The sequence below is a fragment of the Lingula anatina genome, chromosome 1 (genome assembly GCF_051362555.1).
Source record: "Lingula anatina isolate TDL-2025a chromosome 1, LinAna3.0, whole genome shotgun sequence".
Classification (NCBI taxonomy): Eukaryota; Metazoa; Brachiopoda; class Lingulata; order Lingulida; family Lingulidae; genus Lingula; species Lingula anatina.
In genome coordinates, this window is record NC_141767.1 from 20,022,075 (window position 1) to 20,034,068 (window position 11,994).

At 37.6% G+C, this 11,994-nt stretch overlaps 1 protein-coding gene and 1 non-coding gene across 2 annotated transcripts; one reads left to right on the forward strand and one right to left on the reverse strand.

The window, feature by feature from the left end:
- Trnar-ucu (transfer RNA arginine (anticodon UCU)) lies at positions 1–88 on the forward strand. Its single transcript is given in 2 exon segments — positions 1–37; positions 53–88. It is a non-coding gene; the product is annotated as a tRNA-Arg (tRNA).
- A 1,302-nt stretch (positions 89–1,390) lies between these two features.
- Positions 1,391–3,661, reverse strand: LOC106179289 (sterile alpha motif domain-containing protein 15-like). The gene is made up of 4 exons (XM_013562841.2): positions 3,472–3,661; positions 3,130–3,228; positions 2,177–2,264; positions 1,391–1,919 (listed from the first exon to the last, which is right to left on the reverse strand). Exons 1-4 carry the CDS (start codon positions 3,631–3,633, stop codon positions 1,783–1,785), a joined length of 486 nt encoding a protein of 161 aa, XP_013418295.2. The 5' UTR covers positions 3,634–3,661; the 3' UTR covers positions 1,391–1,782.
- Between the last annotated feature and the right edge of the window lie 8,333 nt (positions 3,662–11,994).

The window sequence follows — 11,994 nt, forward strand, 5'->3', positions numbered from 1 at the left end:
GGCTCCGTGGCGCAATGGATAGCGCGTCGGACTTCTAGAGTATAGAAAAGTAATTCGGAGGCTGTGGGTTCGAGTCCCACCGGAGTCGGTTACATTTTCGTTTTTGTAGATATGGTTTCCTGTAAGTGGCAACCTGTCTATCAATCTAACGTAAAATTGAAATCAGCCCAGCTGGTATGGCTAGAACGGTGGTGAGTGCATCTTCTCTTTCTAAGTTTTCACCCATCTGGAGGGATTAAAACATCTCGTTCAGGGAAAATATAAAATGTGGATCATTCATATTCTCTCTCATTTTCATATTGGACATAAACTCCGACAGTGGAACTCAAGGCGAAGATTTGAGCAATGGGAATGTAATGTTACTGACATAATAGGCATCTCACCAGGTTCTGAATCAAATTTGAACAGGTCCATCAGATGTGAATTGGACCAAAATGACGATCTTTTTACATAACAAGTAGAGGAAAGAGCACTCGCTCAGACTGCCCTGGCATGCAACAAGATCAAATGGTCTTGGAAAGACTTCATAATGCAAAGCTGAAGGTGTGAGGCTGAGGCAGACAGAAGTAAGAACAACATCAAAGAGAGGACAGACATTTTTTCCAAATCGAGGCATTGGCAAACTACCAAAAAGAATGGAAATCACTAATGTTTGCTGTGCAGAGAGTTAATGCAGTGCCTCCATGATCCCATACCACAGAAAAAACAGAGAGAGATATCCTGTGTGCCGATATGTAATACATTTATTAGTACACAAGCATTGGAGCTTGATGATGTGTCACTATAAATAAAGTTAATTTTGATTAGCTAACATGACTATTGTATCAAGAAAAGATCCCTATGTAGGTTCAATGTAATTGTTGTTGCATATGTTTCAGTTATGGATTTTTTTTTTCAAGTATAACATAAAATGTTAATCAGAGGAGATCTGAGATTTTATCCAATTCAATTCAATTTTTCATTTATGACAATCAGTTAATACCAACAAATGCCTGGCTTATATCATCATCATCATCATCATCATCATCATCATATTTCTGTTCTGTTTACTCTTGGGGCTTATACACCAGGTGTTCAGATTCTGTTTGTTGTGTTGCAAGTTCATAAGTAGCAAACTTTACTTGCAGGCCCATTTTGTTACACATTTCATACCCAAAACTGTGACAAATTATGCATTATTCTTTCCATTGCCTCCCCCTTCCAAACTACTAGTTCAAACACTCACCATCAAAGACAGATGCATTTGCTTTATTTGTTCATTTTTACTTTATTCACTTACTTTATAATACAGTTGCTAAGTGAATATAACTGTTTTTGACATCAAGTACAATCTCTTTTTGGTAAACTGTATGCTGTGCACAGACATGCAAAAAAAATTAATCAATGGCACTGACTGATGAAGATATTTAATGAGATATGAATGAATTTCCACTACATTGTGTGAAATGTAAGCTTAGTGCTCAACCTTTTTACATTGAAATATATCCACTTCGTAAGGCATATTTTATATATATGGAAGTTTTTCTTTAGTTGGCTAGGATGTTTAAGTGCCCTCTTCTATTATCAACGTGATTTTACATTTTCAAAATGTTACACCTCTCAAGCCACAAGTAAGCAACTTTTCACTCTGATGCATGCATTTTCATGCCCATGTTATAGAAAGTATGCTTTTGGTTTTGCTGTCATTCTGTTGCTTACTCTGACTGGTAGTAGTACATATTGTTTGGCTTTTTGTTAGCTTCACATAGTTTTACATTCATATAGCTTCATATAGTCTTCCATTCAGCTGTGTGGAAGAATAAGGCAATGGTTTGAAAGAGGAGGTTGCCACTTATAATCCTCAAAGTTCATCAGAAATCTCTTGTAAGTTAGTTCATCTGCTTTTTCACCTGTCTTGCTTTTTCTTTCCAAGTACATGCCTGTAGAACAAACAAAATTGGAAGACCAATGTATCTAGATGAGTTTTGTATTAAATGGATTAGGCAGTGTTTGATAAAACCCACAATTAAAAAGTAAATAAATCTGGTGACCTTTAAGCAAGTAAGCTGTTAACATTTTTCATTACCGTGGCAGTAGTAATTCATTTTAAAAGGCTTCTATGGAAAAAGTAACTAATGTAACATGGGAAAGGGGTAGCATGTGTTCATTCTGTTAATTAACAGAGATTGAAACTTACCTAAAGTTTCTCTTGGAGGGAGGGATATGCTTCTACTCCAGTTTGGATGTTCTATGGTTAATAATTGTCGAATACTTCCTGATATAAACTGAAAAGAAGTAATGTTTTCTACAATTAGATATTATTAGGCAAAATGATGGTGGATAATACCCCAAAAACAAATTTTGACAATTACAAATACTTTCTGATATGAACTGGAAAGAAGTAATCATAGAAGTGGAGATTCATAGGCAAAATGGTAATGGGAAAAACTCCAAAACATTTTGAAATTAACATTTCCTGAACACCAGAAGTTTTACATGTCCACTTAACTAAGACCCCATTCCCAGAGATTAGATCGATCCAAACTAGATCGACCTAACTCCCTGGGGGTTCACGCTAAATAGCTGTCAGCCGAGCGGGCATGAAAGTTAATTACCCACTTACAGCTTGTAGTAGGCGGGACGGACATTTAAGCCGGATTATCGGACAGTAATCTAGTGAGACTCCCCACGGGGAAAGATCGATCTAAAATCTATGGGAATACGCCCTAAGATCACTGGATATAGCCAAATTTTCTAAGTCGGATTTGGTTTACTGTAGGGTTGACGTAAATTTCTTTTCCATCACTACATAACAGAGAATTCCCGTATTTCAAGATATTGTTGTAACTAAACAGATTTAGTAAGAAAGGTTTACATTGCATTAATTGAGGTATGTACTTTTCAATGTTCATCCTCTCCCTGCATCTTTCAAAATACTTCATATACCAGTTGTAAAAAAAGGAGAGAGGAAGAGACAGGTAAATAGTTTTTTTTCACTCCATCAGTAAAAAATTTACAATAACAATATATATATATATATATATATATATTGTGCCTAAAGTCATATATGATACTGGTAGCTTGAAAATACTGCGTCACAATACTAAGTGTGCAGGAGTATACCTGTGTTTTCTCGGTCCATGTACTTACTTTAATGTGTTCAAAATCTGTAATTCCAATCTTTGGCAATGCTGATGCAGATATCAGTATAAGTTTCTTACCATCAATTAAATTTGACACGAAACAATCCTGTAATAAAACGAAGTTTGATTATGAAGTATAAAAAAAAAAAAAAAAAAAAACGGATGTGGACTAAACTTAAGGGTGTGTGTGTGTGTGAGAGAGAGAGAGGGGGAGATAGATTATGTCAAGAACACTTAAATCGTTACATCGTTTTACAAAACCTAATTTAACTTAATCACTAATCCACTGGGTACTGTTCTCTTGCTTACAGCCTGCAGAAAGCTTCAAAATTGACCTCTCTGTACTTACTTTATACTGTGGAAATCCTAATTCCTCTATCCACCTTCCAACTTGTTCACATGTCCATTGCTGACAACTAGGGATCCTTTCGTCCCTGAGATCTTCGTGGACAGAACGGGACGACCCTCTGCTCGACATATTTGCTTCGTTTCTAGGGGAGAATGACGTCATGAACAGGTGCTTGTAAACGCTAGATGGCGCCAAAGGTCGACGAGATGTTCAAGTCTGACAAAAATCAACGTACAACGTGAATCTAAACAGCTCAAGTGCATTATTTCTGTAACATTGCTTTAAACTGTTTGAATAAACGAAGAAACAATCCTACAAAATACGTGATTCGTCACTAATATCACTAGAATAATCAAATAAATGGCTGCAAAGAAGTTGGTAAGTGTTGATGAGTAGGACTACTGTTAAAAATAAGAGTATTGAGCATCATTCCTACTTATAATTTCACACAAAGATTGAAGGTAGCTGTATGTATGTTATCCTAGGTAAAAACATAGATATCAGTCAAGTAGTAGTTTGTTGCCGACACGACAGAACTGTCACACAATTAAATTTAAAGGTCTTAACTTGGACGATGATTTTATGATTGTCCAGGTTGTGTTAGGTGAGAAATTACACTGCTAAGAGGTGTGCAACATATGAAGCGATGTCGCACGTGCTCTGCGGCGGTCATTTATTTCTTACTGGCAGAGTGAACAGCTCAGATGGTCATGACCGTCTCTGGGCAGCCAGTTGACAGCGGATAATGGATATTCTTTTAGTTTTTCACCAGTTCAGTTTAGTACAGCTCAGTACCCAGTAAGCCTAACAGTTCTGTACACTGTGTGAATAAACAGCATTTCATATCCAGCGATGACTCTTCGTCTTTCTTACTCGTGGTCTGCTACGTGGTCTGTAACGGGTGATGTGACGTTTTTCATAGATCAGCTGCTTGAAAATATTCTATTACACTGGATGATAGTTAGTCAAGAAAAAAGACATTCACGGATTCGGAATGTATTATTATAACTCGGACTCTAAATAATTTTACCAAACTTAGACAAATAACTTGATTTAAAATACAAATGGAAGTTTCTGAAATTTAATTTGGCCATGAATTCACCAATAATGACGATGGGTGTTAGTTCTGTTGTTAATTGTAAAAGGGTGAAATATTCAAGAGACTGCAATTTAAATGTTGCGAGGAATAATAAACAATCTGAAGACTGACTTGATATTTATTTTGTAGCCTATGCATGATTCACGCGTCCCGCAGTAAGGTCCTACTCATATAATTCAATTGCATGAACATTCGCTTAGAAAAAATTTGATCGTAAAGGAAATTTGTGGGTGTCGTGAAAGTTTTCAAAGACGTCACGTTTTCTCGAAAAATTGATACGAAATTAATATGGCAGGAGTACAAAGTAAGAGATTTGAAAGCACTTGAAGCAGAAAAGATAAAACTGCATTTCAGAAAAAAAAATTGTGGCGTATGCCCATTAAGTCTTGATAAGAAAAGCAAACTTCTTTCCATCATCTGGTCATACATGTATTCTGAGGGCGTTGATTTATTTTTAAACTATGTAAAATCGTGTAACATTATGTGCACGACAAACAATGACGACACCATGTGTTTCTTTTCTGCTAACAATCAGGGCCGTAGCCTGAGCGAAATGCCAGGGGGGGGGGGGGCAGTAGGTGGACACGAGGGGGCAAAGCCCCCTAGGTGGGAGGGGGTGTCCCCCTCCCACGGTGGGGAAAATTTTTAAAAACTGTATGTATAATACTGCATTCTGGTGCATTTTAACTGTTATTTATTGCTAAATCGGAAATCAGAAATTGTGGGTTCATTTTGTCATAAGTACAGTCATTTTTTCAACACAACACTTCATTTCGTAGATTGTCTCAGGATCAGGAATAACGTTTCAAAACAGCCCTCCCAGCTTTGTTGGGCAAACACTCAGGGTGAACAATAACCTGATAACAGCCTGGGGGATAGCTCCCTAAGGGAGGGTGAGCTTTTTTGGCATGAACTGAGTTGGCTAAAAACAGTACACCTTTGTAAACAGATTGTTGAATGATTGTTTGGTGGCCATGAGTGCATTTTCTCACAGAATTGATACCAACTTTGCAATTATTTTTTTTTTACCTTTGCGATTATTATTATTATTATTATTATTATTTTGCACCTCAAATCCCAGGGGGGGGGGGGGGGGGGGCAGCTGCCCCCCGGAGGCTACGGCCCTGACAATACTGTCTTGCCTGTCGCTTTATCAGTTTTTATCATTATTAAAGAATTAGTATGACAATATAAATGACAACGGACCTAAGCAATCTACGTGATAGATAATCGATCGATACCGCGAAATCAAATCCCAGATTTAATTAAAACATTTTCATTAAAAAGAGACGTGATTGTTGTTATCATGCCAACGGACTAAAAATAATCCTTTCGTTGACAACGCACGGCAAGAAAAACTGCATTGCTGCTATCTTTTGTAACGGGCTACATCTTTGCAAACGGTGTATAACACTAATCTATGTCACCACACCTCTTTCTCCAAGATAGCTCTGTCTTGGGTGTACTTGAAATGGCGCCTAATTTTACATCATTTATTCACAGTACAATGGGAGACAAAACTGGGTGTGTTCTTTTTACTGTGATTCGGTATATATTGGTTGTTGGTAGAATATATATATATATATATATATATATATATATATATATATATATATATATATATATATATATATATTTTTTTTTTTTTTTTTTTTTTTTTCTACCAACAACCAAAGAAGATTTCTCGGCCTGAAAATAATTGTCTCCTAAAGCTTCATGACCCATGGTAGAAGTCAATCTAAACACAATCAGCTCAATATTTTCGTTATTCCGATCCTCCCTAGGGGAAATGTGACAGAGTGAAGAATAATTGGAGTATATTTCAGTCGAATCAAATGTGTGAAATTATTTCCTTTTTGAAATAATATGTATTATGATGAAATGAGCCCCGAGCAAAGAATGACCTTTGCATAATGTTTAAATCTGAAATGTGACAAGCATGGTTCCAGACTTATTTGTCTGCTTTTTGCTTAGCGCATTTCAGAATTTTGTTAGTGAATAATACTTTCCTGCCGAAGGGCTGGGTGCCTCTGTTTACTGTGTTTACATGGCGCTGACGTAAGAGAAGGGAACGTCGTGCAGAAATCCCGCTATAATGTACCAGGCAAGTGACGTAACGACTACAGATCCCTTTTCTCCCTGTTAGAACCACAAGTGATGGTTATCTGACGCATTAGCATCGTTTACTTCGGTAAATTTGTACTGGTGCTTTTGTCTGACTGTCCAGTCACGCCTCCGCGTGTAGAAATTGGGAGTAAATTGATTCCATAACAGACATCTGTAAATTGGCACACAGACGGACAGCTTCTTCTGGTAACAAGGGGGACTGGCACCACGCGCACATGTTTACACGAGTGAAAATAAAACAAGTTCTGAAGGCATCCATTTGACGGCAGTAGTTAACTAAAGTGAACTAGGTCCCCCAGTCAAGCAATGGGACACAAAAATTTGTTGTCTGCTTTTAGGTTTGTCGCCACCCCACTCCGTCCTTTTTCCTTTATGAAATATTGAGTAAAGATTTTTCTTTTAAGCTCTGGTTATTTCTATGCTGAAATACTGCAATTGATAAACTACAGGTAGCCCATCAATGCAACTCTGTCGAAGAGACTAACATTCTACTCTGTCGAAGAGACCAACATTCTAGTCATCAACGAGTTATGTCTCGGGCGTGTCGGTATTTAGCTATGGACTGATAGTCATTCTGTGAACGAGTCTAGAGTACGCCCTGATATCATATTGAAAATTACGTTAAATATACTATCCACCTTCCTAATCGCTACTTTCCTAATAGCTTATAATACAGAACTATTATATAGGCGCTGAAAGCATTATTGTACCGGCAGGTGAGTACAGGCGACAGGGTGAGGTGACATGTGGTTTAACAGAATGATGACTTGACACGAACTACTGGGTAGTGTGACTAACCTCAGTGGAAATTGGCATCAGCAGTTTATAACTGGAGGAATATAAGCAGAACTAGTACGATGTGAATTTTACTAAGGCTGTTTTGTTATTGGTTAAAAAGTAAATAAATAAATAAAGGCCTGTCGGATGCTATGGACACAGGGATCACTCTAAAAATGAAAAGTTGCCACCGACTCGCTATATTGATTCAGCCTAATCATTATTCGTAAACCTTGGTCGATTTTTCCTTAGATTAGTAGCTTTTTACCGGAAGGTGGGATAACGTAATCTATTTTACTAATAAAAGTACAAACACTACCTGTGTGCTGAAGGATCACAACATCACCCAAGGCTATTTGATAAGATAAATGGATAAACTGCTAATATATTAAACGGCTTTCGTGCCAAAAGTTAGAATTTATAAAAATATCATTTTACCACCCTTCACATTGGCTTGTAGATTGGATACAGACAAATTCGTGCATGTTATTATTATTTTTGTCTTTCATAGTTGTTCATTATTTACGAAATATTTCAAACGACGTTTTGAAATAATCAACGAGGACTCTTTTATTGTTAACATTCTAGGGGCGTGAACTTTGATATAAAAACATAAAAGATAATGAATTCTTTATGAAAAGTTATTGAATGCATTTGTATATTATGTTAGGGTTTGTGACAAGCATTCTTTTATTGGAGATCTTTTAAATATTTGTTGACCGATTTTTAAGGAGAAAAATTTGGGTAAAAGGGATGTTATTTGTGGGTTGAACCGCCGAATTCGAAGTTCTCGGATTGCACTGCGACTTGCGTGCAGGTTGATTGTTGAGCGCACGATCAGGTCGCATTCCTGTGACGTGCGATCGTTTAGGGCTGTTCATGTTACCAGGTCGATATCTTCGTCGTAATTGCCATTGTTCTGCGTATTTGGTATTGTTATCATTTTATATGTATATCACTCATATCAGAACGTGGTCAAGGCCTCCATTATCGACTATTTTTCATTTGTCTTTTTCCATTATATAAATCGTTTTAAACTATGTCCAGTAGCACTACGCTGTTCTGTTCAAGTATTAATTGTGACACCGACACCGCGCCATTATGCATAAACTAGAAAAATGCAATGATATATGTTGACAAAAATTGCTTGTAAAGAGATTTAGATGGACAAGGGCCAAAATGTGGTTGCCCTCTGGTCGTATGAATATTGTTGCGCCTTACAATGGGTCAGTGATGATGAAGGGTCAAGTGGCCAGATGGGTGAAATGTCACCACCCTCCCACGGGCCGAGTGTAACGCGTGCCTGTTATTCGATAAAAAAGAAAGTAGGCAACAAGTTGCTTTTATTTAAAAGCAAAGAACAAATTTGCAACATGTTTGCTCATGGCTTTAACTTCATTATGGCGTGTGTTGAAGCGACTCCTTATACCGAAGAGTAAAGGTTAAAAACATAATGAAAACTACACCGTAATGTATTAGATTGTTCTTTAAACAAGCTAAGAAAGGGAAACCGCGCCTGGCAAGCTTTATCTTTGAATGCGCTTACTGTTTCTTTTGAAAACGTATTCGTGACGGTGTATCAGTATTTCCGATTTCAAACCTACGTTGTCTTCCATGGCTGTACGTTGTTAGGTGTGGGACCCTTTTAGCGGCCAATGAACAGCGAGATTTTATATTGCATCCCCCCGCACAGATGTAAAGTTAAATAACTGCATATTTGCAGGGAAAAGGGCAACTAAAGCACCTATAGTACATTTGTCGACACTTTTGCTCAAGTACAAAAACTATTTAGTATTTGTTCATTCATTTAGGCCATAGTACTAAGGGTCAGCCTTTGCTGATATTACTTTTATAGACGATTTCTTATCTTGACCATGAACCAAGAGGCTGCGAGTTAGTCCAGAAAGAAACGACGAACCAAACCTCGTAGGAGTACCTGTTGCTTTATAGGCTCCACGTTAACATGACAGATTTTTTTCGATGAAGAAATCACAAGGGCGAGAGAGGAATTTCTCCAGATGAATTTAGTTTAATTGGAAACTACGCATTTGTCACCCTCTGGGGATAACACATACAAAATAGGGGGATTTGCACAACGTCCCAAAGGCGTGGGCCCTCACGCCCTCTCACAACGCACAGGTAGGGAATTATACTATAAATGAATTTGTGTCAGTCTGTCTTTTTATTTTTGTGACTAATTCGAATTTGCTTACACTTGTGGATCGCTACTTTGTTGACTGATGATAAATAAGAAAGCGCACCAAGATATGGATAACGGTACGGGACATTTATTACACGTTGTAGTTGGGATTCTTTATTGATGAAAATGATGAAAAAGAACGTAAAACACGTTTTGTTTCTGGTGATAAATGAATAGACCAAAACATCAAAATGAACTGAACAAAACTTACACACCAGGTGTGGATAATACGTTAACACGAAACATATTGACATAAAGCGTTGTTTTCGTATTTCAGGAAAAATAGTGTCTTTGAAATGTACTCGCGCGTGTTTATTTATCGATATTTGTTTGGGACTTCCAACAAAATATCAAGTGCTGTCGGTGGTTGCGCATTGTAAGCAGTATTGTGGAAACTTTCATGGAGCAACTATTGCTTGTCTCTAGAGTACACAGCTCTGTCTTTCTTCGATAGCGATGGTAGGTTCTAAAGTCAGCATTTGAATCGTGAATACATAATATATTAATATTGGGATTATTCTGTTCAGCTGAAGACAATCATGTATGTTCGAAATGCCGCAGTTACCAATAATATTCATCTCGGCGTGAAAAGTCAACAGCAGTAAAACTGTCCTTCAGTCTGTAGATAAAAACCCATCTGGAAACATGGACCACGATCATCAAGAATTCGTACAAAGAAGACTTTTTTGCAACGTTTTATTGGTGAATGGGCAATCTGTTTCAAAGCATTTGGGTGCATGGTCCTATTGCGGCAAGTCAGGCTAATCGAAAGTTTTGTTTTGGAATGTGTATACTATAGTGGGAACAAAAAGCACGCACTGGCTTGTCATTGAGGGAAAACCACCTATTGATTCCAGATGAAAGTTAGTCTGGGGAGGTTAGCGCTTTGGATGAGCAGTCACCGAATTGGTCATTTAACGCACTGACCATTCCGCATGGCTTGGAATTGCATTTAATTCGCGTATTGAGTAAGTTCACTGCGATTTGTATGTCTTGCAGGTGTCGGTCGCTCTGCTCATGTACCGGTATACGCCTACATTCACTGCCGCAAATAATGTTGATTTTGCGTACTTCAAGTTGATATGCATGTGTGGCTCTCTCCACAGTTGGGCCCATATTACAAAAGTCGGCTGAAAGAGAGATTTTACGCTTAATCGAATTATGTTATAATCCTCCCTTATCATATCATGCGAAGTATTACACCACTCTGAAAATATAGAATGTTTGACATAGCTGGGGAATAAGACTGTGAGACTAAATGAAAATCAACATAACCTTATGTGAAGCAGTTTTTCAAGTATATACAGGTGTGTCCATGTCCCCATTTTCGAAATTCGTCTTATTGACTGATGTGACCACCTTAATATTGGCCCACGCCTTGTTGTGCATTGTCATTTGAAACAAATGGTAACGTTATTTGACAGTACAGTTTAATACTTTGCGTTTGGAAAACTTAAGTAGCTTGCAGGGCATTTTAAATGAAATTACTTGGACATTTAAAATCTGAACAGTCTTAAAAATGTTTCGATGCAAGCTTGAAGGTGCAAAAGAGGTAAAACCTAAAGGCTGCATTACATTGTAAATCGCAGACTTAGGGCCTTGAAAAGAGTATATCGATAATTTCTCTCTTACTCATTGTATGGAAAAGGACAAAGAACAGAAGATCTGCATGATAGAGTGTATTAGCATGCAGCAAGAAGGGTAGGGGTTATCCATTCCATCAGAAAAGAAAAAAATTAAGGGATAAACGTTTTCGACTCACCACGCCCAATTATATAAAAAATGTTTTCGTTCACGGTTCATTTCTGGTGCAGGTAAATTGATCAAAACGTAAACAACCCGACAAGGACACCTGGTTGCTCTACTCAGGCAAGCGATATTTATTAATGGACCCGGAGGCTTCATCTATATTATTAAATCACCCCCCCCCCCCTCAAAAAAAAAAAAGAAAGAAAAAAGTCCAATTGCTATTCATGAACACGCATTTTAAATGTAGCCTGGGGAAATAAATTCGTCGCATAATAGCAACTATGGTCAGGTAATAATACCTGTTACACAGCGCTTTGATACGGTTAAATTCACGGTGGAAGTAAAGGGCTTTTTTCTATTCATTTCAAACATGATGTTTCGGGGTTAACTGCCTGTGTTAGCTCCTAAAAGAAAATGTGCTTAGACTGAAACACGTTCATCAATTGTCAGCATAAGTGTAGTGTTGAGCAGAAACGCTTTTACTGACACGTCTTGAATACTCAGTGCGTGCTTCTTACATTTGATAATGATTCAAATAAGAAGAAACGCGTGGGAAAGGGTTTTCATAACA